Below are 21,447 nucleotides of genomic sequence, written 5' to 3' on the forward strand. Positions count from 1 at the left end.
GGTTAGGCACTTTCATGCTTGAAGGGGACACTGAGCACTGGTGGGGCTCGGTAGAACAATCTTGGGAAAGGTCAGGGACAAAAATGACCTGGGAGAATTTTCTAAAAGCCTTCAATGAAAAGTACTTTCCTGATTCAGTAAGGGAAAGAAAAGAAGTAGAGTTTATCGAGCTGCAGCAAAGGAATTTAATTGTGGAGCAGTATGCAGCCAAGTTTGCTGAGTTGTCAAAGTATGTGTCACACATCATTAATACTGAGGCACGGAAGGCTAGTAAGTTCAAAAGAGGTCTCAGGCCAAAAATAAAGAAGGGGGTACTATCAGCCAATTTAAAGACCTTTTCCCTTTTAGTGGATCTGGCCATGAAGATGGAAAGGGAAGACGAAGAGTCCCAAGGTGGAGGAAACTGGAAGATGAGGCCAGCCCAGTTTGGAAACTTGGGGAGAAAAGCTCGACCACCACTGAAGAGGAACTTTAGGGGAGGAGAAAATCGGAGGAGCAAGAAGATTCTCAGGACATTATCGGGTGATGTAAGAGAGAATTGGCACCCGATGTGCCCCCATTGTGGGAAGGTTAATCACTTGGCGGCTGATTGCCGAAGGAAAACTGGGGCGTCCTTCAGATGTGGCAAGCCGGGCCACCAAATTAGAGATTTCCCAGTAAGGGGACTTGAGAACGGACCAAAGACTCAAGGTCGGGTGTTTGCTCTCACTGAACAGGAAGCTAAGACATCGACTTCAGTTATCAGAGGTACGCTCCCCGTTTATGGCATTGAAGCAAAAATCTTAGTTGATCCTGGATCTACACATTCTTTTGTTGCACCTCACTTTGCATGCCACAAAAATGCTAAACCTTCTTTGCTTGACTAGCTGATGGTAATATGCACACCTATAGGGGGATCTATAGAAACTGATGTTGTTTATAAACATTATGGGTTTTACTTGAAAGGTGTGAGCTGCATATAGATGTGATATTGTTAGATATCCAAGACTTTGATGTTATTTTGGGCATGAACTGGCTATCCACATATCATGCTACTGTAAATTGTTGTGATAAGACTATAACCCTTAGACGCCCAAACCAGCCTGAGCAGAATTTTATTGGCGTTAAGGATGTTCCTCCTTTGCATTTTATTTCGGCTATTCGGGTTTCCCGTTTGCTGACTAAAAGTTGTGTTGGGTATCTCTCTTACGTAGTGGAGAATCGGGATGACCGGTCTAAGTTAGAGGAGATACCGGTGGTGTGAGAATATCTTGAGGTCTTTTCGAAGAGTTAACCTCTCCTCCCCTAGTTAGAGAAATAGAATTTGAGATAAATGTGATCCCTGGTGTTGTCCCCATCTCTAAATCCCCTTATAGGATGCCCCAGCGAAACTAAACAAATTGAAAGAACAATTACAAGAGTTACTGAAGAAGGGTTTTATTCGACCTAGTGTGTTACCATGGGGTGCGTCCATCTTATTTGTTAAAAGGAAGGATGGGTCTTTGAGGCTATGTACAGACTATCGGCAATTGAACCAGGTCATTATGAAAAATAAGTACCCCTTGCCTCGAATTGATGACCTTTTTTATCAACTCCAAGGGGCCCAAGTATTCTCCAAGATCGACCTTTGGTCAGGTTACCATCAGCTGCGAGTCAAAGAAGAAGATATACCTAAGACCGCATTCAAGACTCGTTATGGTCACTACGAGTTCTTAGTGATGCCCTTTGGGCTGACGAATGCCCCCGCCGTCTTTATGGATTTGATGAATAGGGTGTTTAGACCCTTTTTGGATGACTTTGTGGTGGTTTTTATAGATGACATTATGGTATATTCAAGGAATCTAAAAGAGCATGAATAACATTTGAGGATGGTTCTCCAAACCCTAAAAACAGAAAAGTTATATGCTAAGCTGGGGAAAAGCGAGTTTTGGCTTTCAAGTGTGACCTTCCTTGGGCATGTTATTTGTAAGGATGGGGTCGCAGTTGACCCTGGTAAGATTGAAGTTGTGCTTAAATGGGGAAGACCGACAAATGTGACAGAAGTCCGCAGTTTTCTGTGTCTGGCAGGATACTATATGTGTTTTGTAGAATGTTTTTCAAAGATAGCACTTTCCCTGACTTGCCTGACCCAGAAAGGCATAAAATTTTTATGGTCAGATGACTGTGAGAAGAGTTTCCAAGAATTAAAGAAGAAATTGACTACAACCCCAATACTAACTTTGCCCGAAGAAAATGAAGGTTTGAGTCGGAAACCCTGGTAATCTACACTGATGCTTCCCATAGGGGACTAGGGTGAGTATTAATACTGTAAGACAAAGTTAGAGCTTATACCTCCTGGCAGTTAAAGCCGCACGAGCAAAATTACCCAATTCATGACTTAGAGCTCACGGCTGTGGTTTTTGCCTTGAAGATTTGGAGACATTATCTCTATGAAGCCCAGTTCAAGATATTTACAGATCATAAGAGCCTCAAGTAGTTATTTTCTCACAAGGAGTTGAATATGAGGCAAAGGAGATGGATGGATCTACTAAATGATTACGACTGCACCATCAAGTACCAACAGGGCAAGACAAATGTAGTACTTGATGCTTTGAGTCGGAAACCCTCAATATCAGTGGCACATCTGATGGCCTGAGAGATGAAACTGATAGAAGATGTAGTGGAGTGGCACCGGACTTTACCCTCTAGTTCTGAGGCAGGAATAACTGCAGGTATTAAAGTGGAACCTCAGCTCTTTCGACAAATCAGGGTAGCTAAAAAAGTAGACCCTCAGCTACGTAAAATTCTGGGAGACTTAAAGCAAGAAAGAAAAGGATATTTTTCAATCGATAGTGATGATTTATTAAGATGTAGAGAATGGGTATGCATCCCAAGTGATGAGAATATAAAAAGGGTTATTGTAGAGGAAGCACACCACTTCTGTTATACTGTGCACCCAAAAAGCACAAAAATGTACCAAGATTTAAAAAAGATCTTCTGGTGGAATAACATGAAGGAAGATGTGACATAATTTGTTTCTAAATGTCTAACCTGTCAGCAAGTAAAAGCTGAACATCATAGACCTGCAAGGTTGTTACAACCCTTACTTGTGCCTAAATGGAAGTGGGAACACATCACTATGGACTTTGTGCCCGATTTGCCAAGGCCAGACATGGGACATGACAATGTTTGAGTTATTGTGGACCGATTAACTAAGGCTACACATTTCTTACCGCTCTGCACTACCTTTACCTTAGAAAAACTAGCTCAGCTATATGTCAAGGAAATAGTAACGCTGCATGGAATACTTGTCAGTATTGTGTCCGACAGGGACTCTAGATTTACTCAAGGTTTTGGAGCAGTCTACAATCAGCTTTGGGGACAAGACTTACCTTCAGTCTTGCTTTTCATCCCCAGACTGATGGGCAATCAAAGAGGACCATTCAGACCTTAAAAGATATGTTGAGGGCTTGTGTTACCGATTTTAAAGGAAATTGGGATGATCACCCACCTTTAGTATAATTTGCATACAACAACTGTTTTTAAGCCAGTATTCAAATGACATCTTTTGGAGCTTTATATAGGAGAAAGTGCAGATCGCCGGTGTGTTGGAATGAAGTCAGCGAAATGAGACTCTTAGGGCCAGAAATTGTTCAAGTAACATCAGAGAAGATATCCCTAATTCCAGAAAGGCTTAAACCAGCTCAAATTCGGCATAAGAGTTATGTCGATAATCGTTGAAGGGACCTTGAATTTGAAGTAGGTGATCGGGTATTCTTAAAAGTGTCTCCAACGAAGGGGATTATGAGGTTTGGAAAGAAAGGGAAGCTAAGTTCGCGATTCATATTTGAAATACTAGAAAGAATCAAAGTTGCGGCATACCGATTGGCCGTACCCCCCGAATTGGCCAGCATTCGTGATGTTTTTCATGTTTCATTATTGAGGAAATACCAACCCGATACATCCCACGTCTTGAGGTATGAACCAATCCCAGTCAGGGAGGACTTAACTTATGTTGGGCAGCCAATTGAGATTCTAAACATAAGGTTTCAAGTGTTGCGCAACACAAAGATTTCCCTGGTCCAGGTTTTATGGTAGTATCATTCACGAGAAGAATTAACGTGGGAGCGGGAAGATGAAATTCAGGCATTGTAACCCCATTTATTCGATTGACGATTTTGAGGACAAAATCTGATTTTTTTAGGGGGGGGGAGATGTGACAACCCAAACTTTTTCCGGCCAGTTAGAATGCACAGCGGGATAAGGAAGAAGAAAGAAGCGTCAGCACCGGCTGAGTTGTAACCAGCACCGGTTGAGTTGTAACCAGCACCGGCTGTGAAGAGAAGAAGTGTCAGCGCCGACAGAGTTGTGACCAGCGCCGGCTATGAAGAGAAGAAGTGTCAGTGCCGGCTGAGTTGTGACCAGTGTCGACTGTGAAGATAAGAAGTATCAGCACCATCTGAGTTGTGACTAGGGCCTGCTGTGAAGAGAAGAAGTGTCAGCGCCGGTTGAGTTGTAACCAGTGCCGGTTGTGTTGTGTATAGAGACCAGCGCCAGCTGTGTCGTGTACAGAGGCCAGCGTCGGCTATGTAGGAGAAGGAGACCAGCGCCGGCTGTGTTGTGTGTAGGAGTCAGCTCCAACTGTGATACTGATATGCATGGATTATGAGTGCCACTTGTTTGATGCATGCTGATGTGATTTCCACTTGTTCAGATTTTAAGTCTTTTGACGACACTTAGACCACCACCCCAAACATAAGAGTACTTAAGCCTCTCTTCTCACCCATGCCACTCACTCTTCCCTCATTTTCTCCTCTCTCTAAGACATGAGGTTTGAAGAAGTGATTGTTAAAGGGAAGCCATCATTGGGCGGGTGAGAGCTGTAAGCAGAGGATTGGAGAAAGCCCCACTGTCAATTTGGTAAGTAGATCCATCACCATTGCATTGTAGTCATAAGGATGCATGGGAATTTATGCATGTAAAATGAGCAATAAAAGGGTATGTGATGTAGAAATCATTATGCCTTTTTCACTAGAATTTGGGGCCCGATTCTATGATAATGATGGATGTTGAGAATGAATATATGATTCTTAGAATGTGTAAGAAATGCATTTTATGTGTGTTCACATTGTGAGAGAATGGTTGTTATCATGTTTCTCACCATGAAGTGAGGGTTATGGAATATATTCTTGAGACATGTTATATGCCACTGTGAAATTCCAGGATTATATGTGTTCTTGAATGAGGCTTGTGAACTATCAAATGGGGTCCAATTGACCTCAAACCACCCCCGTTAGAAAGATATACGAGTTTAGTAAAATGTTCATTTTTCCTACCATTGAAATTCTTTATGGAAATGAATTTATGTTTCAAAATGAGAGAGTATATTACTATTGACTGTTTTCTTGAATTTTTCACTGATGCAGCTATGGTCATTGTTGATTTTAACTAACCAAACGAGGTCCATTTACGGCCAAACCATAGCCATTTGAAAGATATTTGAATGGTCCAAAACCACATCCATTTGAAAGATCTTTAAATGGGCTAAAACTTTCATGTATAAATTATTTTGAAATTCGTTTTAGATTGAAAGTTATACTTCAGTCTATGAAGGTATCACTGTGGGCAATGTTGACAAAAATTCAGAACTATCATACCTTGTTTGCCACGAATCTTTGAACCACCAAGTGGAATCAAAATGCTTTCAAATTTACCTTGTTAGAAAGATATACGACTTGGCTTAAAATTTTATTTTGAAACTATCACAAGTTACCTCACAGTCTAAAAGTTATAGTGATATTGAGCAGGGTACCTCGCTGCCCACTGTACACAGCCGAGTGCAGCTAGTTAACCCTCATCTCTCAGAACCTTTAAGAGGTCAAACGGGGCCCAATTATCTTCAAACCACTCCCATTTGAAAGGTATGAGTGTCTAATGCAAAATTAGTTCTGGAACCATTTTTAACTTCCAAAGGAATTGAGAGTTATGACCAGGTTTTGATCGGATGTCGCTGCTTGAAATTGTAGGAAATGTGACATTGACACTAAAACTCTGTGACTCTGATAATGCAATCATATCATGTTGATATTGTTATAACACGAATCTGATACTATTAATTATATAAATACTGATTTCTAGCCACTATGTAATGGGGCTTCCATTGGTAGTGGATACTGTGATTTCAGTCATATTGATACTGATATACATGTCATGTTCGCTACGCAATGGATCCTCCATTGGTAGTGAATATTCCGACTTTGTTATATGAAAACTGATATTCTGTGATTTCTGGCCACTACGCAATGGGTCCTCCATTGGTAGTGGATATTCTGATTTTGTTATTTGAATTATGTTATCCTGTTATTTTTTGCCACTACGCAATGGGTCCTCCATTGTAGTGGATATTCTGATTCTGTGACCACTACGCAATGGGTCCTCTATTGGTACTCGGGTATTATGTACCTCGACTCCTATGATAGGAGTGGAGTCAAGATATAATTGTAAATAACATGGAGGGTCGCGCCCCCGTAATTGTCATGGGCACTACGTATTTGGTCCTTTAATGGTAGTGTAACGCCCTCTCACCTAAGGCACAAGTGAGGGTCATGTCTTGCAAGGCCTCAGCCTATCAAAAACCCCAAAGTGTGCTGGGGATGTGTGCGTGAGTAAGGATATTATGAATTGGGGCACCCACTTATCATTATCCTCCCTCCTAAATGAGGGTAGAAATTCCAAGTTACAGAATTGGCTAAGCCTGATTGATGTGGCTTCTACTTCGGGAGTAAATTAATCTGTTCTGTTTATCTGAATTCTGTATTCTGTAAGACTATATGACGATAACTGGTACATGTCATTTTGAAAACAAGTAATGCTCTGTTAACTTATTCTTACCCTCGTTATATAGCATTCATGTGTACTCTGATATGTGACTACACTCTGTAAGACAAATACAATTTCTGATGAACTATGGGCATGTTATCATGTGTGTGTGTGTGTGTGTGTATATATATATATATATATATATATATATATATATACACTGTTAGTCAGGAATGGAAGGGTAGTGATCTACTTACGGGGATTTTATCTCATTCCATCTTAATCTCATAACTGTAAAGTGAAGGGTGGTGGCAACTGTGCTAAAGGTGGGTGGCAGTTTGAAGGCTCGAAGCCCGAAATTAAGAAGTTTGAGAAGCCATCTTCCGAATACTTTCACACTATGTTTTGGTGATTTCAGCAGCATGATGTATACTTCATTTTGTGTATTTTGGGCCAGTAGTGCCTCTAAGAATTATAAAGACTTTCGATATTGAATGAATGAAATGGTTGTACCATTGGTTTGACTCTTGTTTGATGAATGGATTTATTCTAGTTTTCTTTCGTGGTTTGCTCTCGATTCGGTGTTTTTATACTTTGAGCCGCTACCATCTGAGTGACGTTCGCTACGTCTGGTAGCGATCCTGCGCTCTGTCGCCCTCTGACAAGGGTTAAGGGGCGGGGTCATGATAGACCCCCATTTCTTTATGTTGGATATGTTAGGTTTTCTACTTGTCCACAGTTTATAAGGGGTAAAATATATTGCCTTATTTGGAACTCTATTAAGAATATACATGGATGTGCTTATTGCTTCTCCCCAAAAGGTCTTGGGTAGATTAGCATGAGCCATCATGGATCTAGTCATTTCTATGAGGGTTCTATTACGCCTTTCAGCTATTCCATTTTTCTGTGGCGTATAAGGCATAGTAGTATGTCTTTTAATACCATATTCTTGGCAATAAGCATTGAAAGCTTCAGATGTGTATCCACCTCCCTTATCAGTTCTAAGAACTTTGATGTTCATATCCAATTGATTTTCTACTTCCCTTTTATATATTTTAAATTTTTCTAAAGCTTCTGATTTATGGTGAATTAGATAAATGTATCTAAATATAGAAAAATCATCTATAAAAGTGATGAAGTATGACATCCCTCTATGAGTTTTAAGATTGAGGAGCCCCACAAATGTCTGAGTTGACCACATTCAATAACTCATTAGTTGTCTCCCTTTTATTGAATGATTTCCTAATCATCTTTTCTGACAATTAGTGCTGACAGGATAGAAATTCCTCATTATTTAGATTTGGAATAAGACCTTTCTTTATTAACCTATTCATTTTGTCTTTTTCTATGTGGCAAAGCCTAAGATGTCAAGTATATGCATCAACAACCATTACACAATCAATATAACCAAAATAAGATGAAATTTTATTATCAGCTTTCTCATTTACATGAAGTAAGAACAAGTTGTGGTCATCAACTAAGTGTCCCCAAATATAAATTTGTTCACGCTTTCTGATTGATACTTTTAATGATTGGAAACAGACTTCAAAGCCTTTTCTAATATGTAAGGAAACAGATACAATATTTTATCTCATACAAGAGATAAAATATACATCAGTTAATACAAGATCGACTGTCCCAACATACAACCTACAAATTCCTATACCTAATACATCAGAATAGGTATTGTTCCCCATGTAGATGGGCTTCTCCCCGGCTTTTATTTCTTTAAAGTCCTCGAAGAGGCCTTTTGAGCTTGCGTTGTGCCGATTAGCACCTGAGTCTACCCACCATCCTTTAATGTCGTGGTCTGCCAGCAGGCACTCAGAGACCACACAAACAACTTCACACCTCTTGCTTCTATTCCAGCTATTCTTTGGATTTTACGGGTTTCTATTCTATGAGCAGCAGTCCTTGAAGTGACCTGGCTGACCAGATACGAAGTATTTTGGCGGTCCATATTTAGTTTCTTAGTTGTAGGGCTTAATTATTGTTCCTTTTGTTAAACTTCCCTTGAAATTTTTGGTTATCAGGCATTTGTTGGCTAAATTTGGGAGGTCCTTGAGCAAGCATGAGTTCACTCCTTTTATCTTTGTTCATGTGCTCTTGCGATAAGACTAGTTGCATAGGTAGGTCCTCGAATGTAAGAGATTTTGCATTCAACCTAAGTGCAATTGTTACCATCCTCCATGAAGGTAGAAGACTATTTAAGATAGTGGAAACTTGCATGCGCTCGGGGACTTCATTCCCAACAACGGCCAAAACCTTAGCCATAACGAGCATATTGTTAACATATTCCACTGCATTATTACCTCTTTCATCTTAAATGAATTATATTGCACTAATAGCAATTAGAGGTGTGTTTCAGAGGTTGAGTCATATTTAGTTTTTATTGCCTCTAGTATTTTCTTAGATGTTTCATGATGCTTGAAAACCTTAATAAAGTCATCTTGCATAAAAGTTAACAAAAATGTTTTTGCTATGAGGTCATCTTCTAAAAAAATTTATACCCTTTTTCTTTCTTCTTCAGTTGGTTTATCACCAACTTCTGGTAGATCTTCTCTTAGTATATATATTTTTCTATCTTGGAAGAGAATATAAAACATCTTCCTCTTCCACATCCTAAAACTATTTCCATTCAATTTTTCAACTTTAGAAAGTTCAGCCATTACAATTCTACTGGCCATTTGCTAAGTTTTGTGTGAGCAAACTAATCCTTTCTAAGTTCTAAAGACGCTAAACAAGGCACCAAAAAATTAATATGTGATCAATACTTGTACAGAGAGAGCCGCAATTATTTCACAAATAATGTCAGTTAATAATTGATGCCTTGAAAAAAATTTATGGAATAGGCAATCTCCAAAACTACAAGCAAGCACTACAATTATCAAGGATAAAATTCCCCTTTATATTATTTATTTGGGGTGCAAAAGCAATATCAAGTATGTGTGTGCAATATCACCAATATAAACAAGCAACTTCAGCGAGAGTATTACCAAGTAGTATAAGCACATATTTATTCCAATGTGAAAATATTAATGCAACTAAAATTGGGCTTTGACCACCAATAACAAATAATATTGATGGTTCATCAAACAATATACCAAGAACAATGGCAAAAGCAAGTACCCTTCTTGGATCAGCAATTAAAAACAAAACCCAAGTGCAAATAAATGAAACAGAAAAGACCAAAGTATTCCAATTAAAATATCTGCCAAAATAATGTGCCTTTATAGATAAATCCCAATACATGAATCACAAAATCACAGTCACAAAACAAAAAATTGCCCAATAACATATAAACTATCAAGAGAGCCTAATTAATCAAAGAATATTGAACTGAGAACAATTCATGTATATAATTCCCAATTCAATAGCCAAAATGAACAAAACATATCAGACCGTCAAAAACAAGAAAAATGAAGTTCAAAAAAATATATATGTGCACAGAGGAAGAGGAGGTGTCAAATTTTTGAAATCAGGATTGAGAGCTTCCTGTGAATTATATCGGGATCGTTGGCCTTGACTCTTTAAATTTTCTTTCTGATAGAAGATTGTGATTTGTGAACGGTCTGATTTCAATAGAGAGGGAGAAAAAAAGAAAGGTCAACTGGGGTTTAGAGAGAGTAATCCAATGCGTGAGTTACTTATTTTCACGAGGTATGGAAATAACGCATCCAAAATAAAAATCGCTTATTTCCAAGAGATAAATAAAGACTAAGGATAAATAAGAGAATGGAATAAAAGTTATCTTTTGTAACTTAATGATAGACATGATACCGCATCCGTAGAGAAAACCATGGCGATGAAAGCTTCAAAGTTGAAGTGCCCTATGTATATGTAAAGTAGTATGTATGATACTTATCATTTAATCAACACTGTGAACCAAGATAAGATAGTGGCGGGTGATATACAGGAGCACGGTTTATACACAAAACATTGGGCATAGATCGTAGCAAACAAATCACACAAGCTCTATCTCTAAAAAAAATTCAAAGTAAAATTAGGGAAGATGGAATCTGGCGGCTCTGATACCAATGTTAGCAAAAACTTAATGGCGCGCATATGATATCAACCCGAGATCAGAGAAAAGTGTCGTGAGTCTGGTAATATCAGAGCTCGGATATTTTTTGCCTTTTTGAGAGAGAGAAGAGGAGTTGAATGTTTATAGATGAAGCTCTGTGTTTCTTCTTTAGCTTCCATTTTATAGGGAGAAGAAAAGGGCTTAACGGTTATCTTTCCAATGGGTCGCTAAGGAAGGGTCTTCCCTGATCTTAGAGACATTTATCCAATGTTCATATGGACGTTGGTTCATGTGAACATTGGATGTGATAAGAATAGGATTCCTCCCACGATTGTAGGACTCCCATCCCACAATTGTAGGCAAAGTCACGCTAGGCCTTATGGCCATACGTGTTAACAATATGGTCCAAGACTGATGTTAAGAAGTTCCACACACTCTCAATCCATTCTCAATTTCTAATGGAAAAAGTTTGCATAGAGCAGAGGCTCTAAACAATCAAATTAGAGCCCACATCAAAAATTTGACTAGAAGATGTTGTTTTGATGCTCAAAAATCCTCAAATTGATCATCTCGATATCAAGATGAATTGATATTAGAAAAAAATGGATTTCAAGTTTTAGAAATAGTGCATCTTGTAACACATTTTTTTTATCATAAATTTTCAAGTTTTTTAAGTTTTCATAGATCTGCTAGATTTACACTATTTTTTAAGTTTTAAATTATATAATTAGACATGAAAATATATTTTAATACTATCACAACGATTTACAGTATTGAAACGACATTTCGCAACAATATTTAAAGGTGGGCTTTAGTTCGATTGTTTAGACCCTAGGCTCCATACAAACCTCACCCGTTTTTAATTAATAATAAACCACCCAATAATAATAAGGGAAAAAGTTTATATCAGGGAGAGGCCCTAAACAATCAAATTAAGGCACACCTCAAAAAGTTCACTAGAAGGGGTTGTTTCAATGCCAAAAACTTCTCAAATTGATCTTTTGACCTCAAGATGTATGAACATGAGAAAAAATAGATTTCAAGTCTTTGAAATAAAGCATCTTATAATGCATTTTTTGGATTATAAAATTTCAAGATTATCAAGTGTTCATAGATCTACTTGATCAACACTATTTTTTAAGCTTTTAAATTTTATAACTATAGATGAAAATAAATTTGCAGGCCATCACAAAGATTTATAGTATTGAAATAACATTTTTGATACTATTTCAAGGTACACCTTACGTTGATTACTACCTCGACCTTATATAAACAACACCCAATAATAGAGAAATGATCCTATGGGACTTTCTTCCATCTATGTGTGTAGGACTCCAAAAAATCACTATTAAATTTGATACGGATTTACGAAAAAATTAAATCCCACATTTATATAATAACTTTTCTAAATAGCCGTGTCAATTTTAATGGTTATCCTTTCGAATATTATACATATGGATAGAGATAAGTCCTATCGGATCAATAATGATGATGGTATACGACCCTCCCCTACCGACTTGTATATAGGACCCCAATAACTGACCGTTCGATTTAGAACAAATCTCCATATAAGATTGGGAGGCTCACCGTCTAACCGGCTTCCCATTAGGTTGCCAGTGACTTTCCTTTGCCTCTCTCTCTCTAAAAAGCCCTTTTGCTCCCGCTCTCTGTAACTTTCCTCTGCCTGTCTTCCTCAAAAATACTTCTTTGAAAAAACCCATTTGCTCCGCTCTTTGTGAAACTCTCTACCTCACGAGAGTGTTTTCCTCTGCCTCTCTCTCTAAACGCTTCACAGCAGCGCTGCGCTTTGAAAATTTCCAAAACCCTTTTGTCCCCCGTACTTGACCTGCACATTTGCACCTAGAAAGTCGGGGCTGCATTTTATATCTCCTCAGGGGGAATAAGAGACTTTCTCTCTCTACGAAATCGATGAGGCAGCTGCTAAAGGGCAGCTTGTTTAAGGAGTTGACAGAGCCTGGTTTTGGGCACAATCGACGTATCTCTTCTTCATCAACCAAACCCATTAGGGATGCTCTCTTTCCAGGAGATGGAATTGGGTAATGTTTCTTCTTATTTCTTATTGGGTAAGATGAAGTAACCCATTAGGGCTACTTCTTCTTATTGGGTAATGTTTCTTCTTACTGGGTATTCATAACCATCATCTCACCGTATTACATGCAACAATGGATTCATTTCCACCAAAGGCATCATTCATTTGCTTCATTTTTTGTTTTCTTTTGTGCCACAGTCGGTAATTTGACCTGGATTTTATGTTTTCTTCGAATTGTGTGGAGCCTGACATGTTTTTGGCAATAGTTCAATTGCTTATTATCAGAAACATAGGATTTGTTTTGATAAATTCATTGAATCTGTTGCATAAAATATCTGTTTTATATGGTCGACCTGGTTACTGGGGACCAACAATTTATTGGCCTTAAATTCCCAATCTGATAATGTGATTTTACAGCATCATGGATTTTACTGTCTATTAAAATGAACACCCAAATTCCATCTCCATCTCATTGCTATTCTATGAGCAATTTAAGTTTCCAATCTGACTTACATTTCTCTTGTTTCATTTGCTAAATATTAGAAAACCAATTCATGGAGGAGATGAATTGATAAGATTGCGTTATATGCATTACCACTTGCTGGACCCTAATTTTCATGCTTGGCAAAAAAAAATAATCACTGAATTTTCTTTTTGGTTTTATTTCTTCTAAAGTACACTTGCTGGTTTTTGTAGGTGATGGTCAAGCAATGATGAAAATCATCTAAAGTTTAAAACTAATGGAAATCCATATTTGTTTGCCTCTTATTTTATGGCAATGCATAAAAATAGTAGCATCCTGTCATGAATTTGTTTGAATCTTGTTACCATTTAAACAAATTCATCACGGGACTTGTACAAAAAATTAAATTCATTATAGGATGCTGCTATCGTGTTGCATTTCTGCAGAATAAGTATTCACTTTCCTATTGCTTCCTGAGCTGCAAGCTTACTTTTAATCAGTCAAATAACCCTTATTTATGCCATGTGTTGCTATCTGACTACAAAAGTTGTACAATTTTGACTTGCACTATTCTAGTTGTATGAGAGTTCATTTCATTTTGTTTTTTGGGTTTCTGCTTTGAGAATGAATGTTTTGATTTACTGTGACATTTCTGATTTGATAGTATCAATCTTCCTTGAATTTGTGCTAAATCCATCTCAATTAAATTTTAGCACTCAGAGTCATTCTATGGACAGGTTTTCTCTGCTGCCCAAGTGCCCTAAGTGGGAAGAGCACTATGTAGGGGACAAAGTTGATCCTTGGACAGGGAGTTTCCTGACATGGGAAAGTTTGGAATCAGTCAGAAGAAACGATGTTGGCTTGAAGGTCCCATGGCTACACCAATTGGGAAGGGCCATAGGTCATTGAGCCTTACTCTGCGTAAGGAGCTTGGTTTGTATGATAATGTCAGACCTTGCTACAGCCTTCTTGGCTACAAAACTCGATATGACGATGTCAACCTTGTGACTATTCGTGAAAACACCAAAGGAGAGTATAGTGGCCTGGAACATCAAGTAAGTCTCTCTTTATTGTGCTTTACTTTCTCCCCTAAGTAAAATTATCAAGATATTGTAGTTTTTCTTGTTAATTGGGGCTATATTTGATGAACTTGTAGTTTTTCCCGATATGAGGTTAGGTAGTGAGAGTTGTGGTTGAAAGTCTCAAGATAATTACTCATCGGGCCAGCTTGAGAGTAGCAGAATATGCTTTCCACTATGCTAAGACGCATGGAAGGCAAAGGGTGTCTGCTATACACAAAGCCAACATTATGAGGAAAACTGATGGCCTTTTTCTTAAGGCCCAAAATATAGTAGCTCACCATTAGTTTACCAGTTTTTTTGAGTGTTTGTTTTACTCCTTCACCCATCTCTGATGTGCGCATCTTCCTCATTTATGGTTGATTTTCTTGTTCTGTTCTTGCAGTGTTGTCGTGAGGTTGCAAAGAAGTACCCTAAAATTGCCTATGAGGAGGTCATAATTGATAACTGATGTATGATGGTATTCTCTAAGGGGAATACGTAAACATTTTGTTCTTTCTCATAGCATTTGTACTCCCTTTTTTTGACAATGTATACAATGAGCACATGAGGTTTCCTGCAGTTGTTTCTTTATCAAAAGTTCCCTCACGGTGGGGTTCTCCCCAACATAAATCATGTCCCTCTTCCGAAGATGTCTCACAAGCCTGAAATCCAAGAGCCCAAGATACCAGAGTCCCCCGCAAACTGCTTGATTCTTCACCTTCTTGGAATGTAAAAATGTGAATCGAGTGTAAAAATGTGAATTGTATAGAACAAAATGTGTAAAAATGTGAATTGGTAATGTGAAACATTATTTCATTAATTATTGGAGAATTTGTATTTAACTTTTCATTATCTAACTTTGTGAACTTTTTTGTTATCTAATGAGATGCAATGTTACGGATATGATGTAATATAGGTCATGTATGTAGAGAGAGAGAGTGAGAGCAAGAGAAGAAAAAATCATAATTCGACCTATAATAATACTGAAAAATATGATCGGAACTGTATTTTTGTAACATTGTATTTTTCTATACAAACGTCCCAAATAGCCCACTATTCACATTAGAAAAAATTAAACTTGTGAAAAACCTTGCAATCTCTCTCTCTCATGCTATATTGTGTAATACATTGTTACATTGTTGCTAAAAGTGACATTTTCACATCCGACAATTTTCAATAAACAAGAAAAGATTTGTACACAAGGACATTTATAAAGTCCCCTTCATCTTCACCATTCTTAGCATTAACCAAATACTCCATTGACCCATCATACATCTTCATTGACCTCAAACTTAACCCAAATACTCTACTGAACCATCCTTTGGATTTCTAAGTTTGGTGTTTATATTCAAAATCTTGTAAAGGGGCTCAAGAAATGCTTTACATCCAAAATATAAACAAGAAATTAATATACAAAAAATAAGGGGACCATGTGCTAAAAAAAGTACTAAAAAATATCCCATGTTTGTTGTTTTGTGTTGCTCCCTCTTGAGCGAGAGGGTCAGATGCTGAGTTGGGCTATACCACTGAGTAGTTCCATAACAAAAGTGGGACTCATCCACAAAAGTGGTAACAAAATGTTGTGGTTGCATCAAACTGCAAGTAAAGAGTAAAAAAAATCATCACTAAGGGGCTCCAAATTTCATGGCCAAAATAAATCATAAATATATATAAAAAAAATGATTATATGAAACAAAATATATTTAACTAGCTTGCACGTATGCCATGGCTCTATAATAATAAAATCTTAGCTAAAAGGGACTACTATAATCTTGAATCATAGCCGCGCATGGCATTTATCATTGAAATCTGTAAAGTAAGTTAGAAAACAAAAGAACTTGTCATACAACTGGCGAGAGTAAGAAGAAGGTAGACAGAGAGAGTATAAGGTAATCAATATTTACAAAATAATCAATATGTTACCCCTGAAAAGTGTGAATCCCTACTTTTTACCAATGAACAAGGACGTGAATTATGTCTCACTTTGTTGCACATACGACATGTAACAAACCTCGCGACGGCTTCTCTGCTGGTGATTTGATTCTTTTGATCGAATGGTGGCCCTTTGTTGTTGTCAGTAATGGATTTTTCAGTGTAGCATTACTTGCTTAACAATCTTGATTTACTTCACTTATTGTCATAGCTATTCCCATGTTGCTTTCATTGCCGCAAACTTGTGATGGATTTTCAATACCTTCCTCATGGATAGCTCTTTGCCTCAATAGGTATAAGCATCTGCTGCTTGTTTCTCCATAGGTAGTGTTGCATTCAAAGTTGGTGTAGAGTAAGAGGTGACATGATCTAAATGGGATTCATCATTGTACCGGCGATCAAGGGCTTTTCATATTTAAGTACAAATTCTTGCAAGGCAGTTAGAGAGTTAAAAAACCCGTGGAAAAAATAGTTCATACTTTTACTTCGTTGGGTAGTAGAGCAATTTGCAAAGAATGTACCACGCAAATAGATTGGTATCCATTTATGATATACTAACCAGTTATTTTCCTTTAGCTCATACTTGTCAATAATTAATCTCCATGAGCTCTCGAACTCCTCAATTGTTTCGGTCCAATTAATACAATTAAGGAACTCCCTAACAAAAGTAGGATGTTTTGTGCAAATACTATCCAACTTCTCGTTGACCTTTTTAAAGATGTGCCATTTGCAAAATCTGTGAACACTGTTTGGGAATACACGAGCAATAGCTCCTTGTATGGCCTTGTCTTGGTCGGTGATTATTGTAATTGGATGTTTACCATTCATTGCTGAAAGCCATGTCTCAAATAGCCAAACAAATGACGATTCGGTTTCATCTCTCAAAAGTGCACAACCAATAAAGTAGAATTTGTATGGTGGTTAATTCTCGTAAATGGGGCAAAGGCATTTTAAACCTATTTGTCTTATAAGTTGTATCAAAAATCACTACATCCCCAAAACATTGATATGCATTCCTTGACCTAGCATCAATCCAAAAAATATTTTCTAAATGACCATCATCAGTTACATCAATTGCGTAAAAGAATGAACGATTTTCACTTTGTATGCGCTTTACATAATTTAAGAGTAATTGAGCATCATTGTCAAGACTTTTATTTTTAAGGTTTCTAAGCTCATTTCTGCAATCACGATCCATTAGGCCTAAATTACCGTCTCCACCAGATTCTACTCTAAAAACATTCATAATCGTATTAATAGGAATCCCGGCTTTATGAAAAGTATCAATAATACTTCTCTTACATTAAGAAACAACCCGATGCGATCAGAGACAACGTACCTTACTTGAGCTTACAAATACATGATTGTGGTCCTTGTCGAACCGTGTAACAACCCACTTGTTAATACCTTTCTTACATATTTTCATCATTTCTTTGCAACCAACTCTTGTGTCTGGTACCTTCTGAGTAGGTTTTCCACTATCAATTTTCCTTGAACGAAATCCTTCTCTTGAGCATAGAAATTTACGAGAGCGCACGACCCCTTCATGTTGTGTTTTTTTTGTATTTCCCATGCACATGCTAAATCCCATTCGCCTCGTATATTCATTATAGAATGATTTTGCTTCTTCCTCAGATAAAAATTCCATCCCCACAAATGGTTCACAAGCAATGTTACCTTCATTTGGATAGCTTCCCAATCTTCTATTTTCATCTTCCTCACTGCAAGTGTTTATAACACCAAGCTCCTTAGAACCATCATTACTACGTTTTGCATGTGATTCCACTAGTTCATGTAGACTTTTCACAGGTGCCTGTTGCCATTCAAATGATTGGTCAGACTTCAACACAATAAAAAAAGATTGGTCAGATTTCAACATGAACAAAAAAACTAACCAATTCTGTTGCCATTCAAATGATTGGTCAGACTTCAACACAATAAAAAAAGATTGGTCAGATTTCAACATGAACAAAAAAACTAACCAATTCTGAAGCACTCATGACCTTGATAGAACTATCAATTCCTTCCGCATTGTCACCATACCATAAGGAATAATCTTCAACGGTTGCCTCCATGGTAACGAAGAAACCTTAAAACTTTTTGGTGTCTCTTCTCACTTAATGGGCATTGGGCAGCAGAAAAAACCTATGTCCATAGAATGACTCTGAGTACTAAAATTTAATTGAGACAGATTTAGTACAAATTCAAGGAAGATCGATACTATCAAATCAGAAATGTCACAGTAAATCAAAACATTCATCCTCAAAGCAGAAACCCAAAAAACAAACTGAAATGAACTCTCGTACGACTAGAACAATGCAAGTCAAAATTGTACAACTTTTGTAGTCAGATAGCAACACATGGCATAAATAAGGGTTATTTGACTGATTAAAAGTAAGCCTGCAGCTCAGGAAGCAATAGTTAAGTGAATACTTATTATGTAGAAATGCAACACGATAGCAGCATCCTATGATGAATTTAATTTTTTGTACAAGTCCCAGGATGAATTCGTTTAAATGGTAACAAGATTCAAACAAATTCATGACAGGATGCTGCTATTTTTATGCATTGCCAAAAAATAAGTGGCAAACAAATATGGGTTTCCATTAGTTTTAAACTTTAGATGATTTTCATCATTGCTTGACCATCACCTACAAAAACCAGCAAGTGTATTCTAGAAGAAATAGAACCAAAAAGAAAATTCAGTGATTAATTTTTTTTAGCCGAGCATGAAAATTAGGGTCCAACAAGTGGTAATGCACATAGGGCACTCTTATCAATTCATCTCCTTCATGAATTGGTTTTCTAATATTTAGCAAATGAAACAAGAGAAATGTAAGTCAGATTGGAAACTTAAATGGCTCATAGAATAGCAATGAGATGGAGATGGAATTTGGGTATTCATTTTAATCGACAGTAAAATCCATGATGCTGTAAAATCACATTATCAGATTGGGAATTTAAGGCCAATAATTATCGGTCCCCAGTAACCAGATCGACCATATAAAACAGATATTGTATGCAATAGATTCAATGAAGTTATCAAAGCAAATCCTATGTTTTTGATAATAAGCAATTTGAACTATTGCCAAAAACATGTCAGGCTCCACACAATTCGAAAAAAACCATAAAATCCAAGTCAAATTACAGACCGTGGTACAAAAGAAAACAAAAAATGAAGCAAATGAATGATGCCTTTGGTGGAAATGAATCCATTGTTGCATGCAATACGGTGAGATGATGGTTATGAATACCCAGTAAGAAAGAAACATTACCCAATAAGAAGAAGTAGGCCAAATGGGTTACTTCATCTTACCCAATAAGAAATAAGAAAAAACATTACCCAATTCCATCTCCTGGAAAGAGAGTATCCCTAATGGGTTTGGTGGATGAAGAAGAGAGACGTCGACTGTGCCCAAAACCAGGCTCTGTCAACTCTCTAAACATGCTGCCCTTTAGCAGCTGCTTCGCCTATTTCGTAGAGAGAGAAAGTCTCTTATTCCCCCTGAGGAGATATAAAATGCAGCCCCGACTTTCTAGGTGCAAATGTGCAGGTCAGGTAACGGGGGACAAAAGGGTTTTGGAAATTTTCAAAGCGCAGCGCTACTGTGAAGCGTTTAGCGAGAGAGGCCGAGGAAAACACTCTCGTGAGGCAAAGAGTTTCACAAAGAGCGGGAGGAAAGGGCTTTTTCAAAGAAGTATTTTAGAGTGAGAGAGGCAGAGGAAAGTCATAGAGAGCGGGAGCAAAAGGGTTTTTTTAGAGAGAGAAAGGCAGAGGAAAGTCACCGGCAACCTAACGGGAAGCCAATTAGACGGTGAGCCTCCCAATCTCATCTCGAGATTTGCTCCAAATCCAACGGTTAGTTATTGGGATCCTATACAAGTGGGTGGGGGAGGTCTTATAGAAAAACGTTTATATAAGGTTGCAACTTTAAAATGTAGAATTATAAATACACCTAAAAAATCTACCGAAAAATATTATTTTAATGTTAAAAACTCTCTAATTGATCATCTCGACATCGAGATATATGAATATGAAAAAAAAAAAGATTTTTAAATCTCAGAAATAGTGCATCTTACAACACATTATCTAGAGTGTCCATTTTCAAGATTTTCATATATTTATAGATCTATTTGATTTTGACCATTTTTAAGTTTAAAATTTTATAATTAGATATAAAAATAGATTTTGGATAATCATAATAATTCTTTACACCAAAATTACATGTTACAAAAACATTTGGCGGTACACCTTAATTGGATTGTTTAAGGTTGCAATCTTATTAAAACCATACCCATAATAATAATAATAATAATAATAATAATAATAATAATAATCCTATTATTATTATTATTATTATTATGGGAAAATGACCTTGCGAGACCTTCTCACACCCATATGTGTTGGACCTCAAAAGATCACTATTAAATTTGACACATATATCTAGAAAAATCAAGTTCGACACTCATGTGATAACTTTTCTAGAGATCTGTGCCAAATTTAATGGTGATCATTTGGGGTCCTACACACATGGGTGTGGGAGGGTCTCATAGGATCATTACTCATCATAATAATAAGAGTAATGAAGCTATGAGACCCTCCCACACCCATGTGTGTAGAACCCCAAATGATCACCATTAAATTTGACACCGATCTCTAGAAAAATTATCACATGGGTGTAAGACTTGACTTTTGTAGAGATCTATGCCAAATTTAATGGTGATCAAAGGGGTCCTATAAACATGGGTGTGGGAGGGTCTGATAGGATCATTACTTTAATAAAAGTAATGATCCTATGAGACCCTCCCACACTTATGTGTGTAGAACCCCAAAAAATCACTATTAAATTTGATACAGATCTTAAAAAAAAAGTAAAATTGACACATATCTCTAAAAAAGTCAAGTCCTACATCGGTGTGATAACTTTTATAGATATATGTACTAAATTTAATGGTGATCTTTTGAAATCCTTGATAACTTTTCTACATACATGGGTATAGGAGGGTCTTATATGATCATTACTCTTATTATTATTATTATTATTATTATTATTATTATTATTATTATTATTATTATTATTATTATTAAGTAATGATCCTATAAGACCCTCAATGTGTATAGGATCCCAAAGGATGACCA

At 37.1% G+C, this 21,447-nt stretch overlaps 1 protein-coding gene and 1 non-coding gene across 2 annotated transcripts; one reads left to right on the top strand and one right to left on the bottom strand.

Annotated features, from left to right (window-relative positions):
• Window positions 1-12,095: 12,095 nt before the first annotated feature.
• LOC18440386 (uncharacterized) lies at window positions 12,096-15,224 on the top strand. The gene is made up of 3 exons (XR_002281995.2): window positions 12,096-12,858; window positions 14,052-14,369; window positions 14,779-15,224. It is a non-coding gene; the product is annotated as an uncharacterized LOC18440386 (transcript).
• Window positions 15,225-17,631: 2,407 nt separating this feature from the next.
• On the bottom strand, window positions 17,632-18,382 carry LOC105421123 (protein FAR1-RELATED SEQUENCE 5-like). Its single transcript, XM_088874678.1, has 2 exons — window positions 18,290-18,382; window positions 17,632-18,147 (listed from the first exon to the last, which is right to left on the bottom strand). Exons 1-2 carry the CDS (start codon window positions 18,380-18,382, stop codon window positions 17,632-17,634), a joined length of 609 nt encoding a protein of 202 aa, XP_088730804.1.
• Window positions 18,383-21,447: the final 3,065 nt, after the last annotated feature.

This window comes from Amborella trichopoda, chromosome 8 (assembly GCF_054954075.1).
Source record: "Amborella trichopoda isolate Santa Cruz 75 chromosome 8, AtrichopodaSantaCruz75HAP2 v2.0, whole genome shotgun sequence".
In the NCBI taxonomy this organism is placed as follows: Eukaryota; Viridiplantae; Streptophyta; class Magnoliopsida; order Amborellales; family Amborellaceae; genus Amborella; species Amborella trichopoda.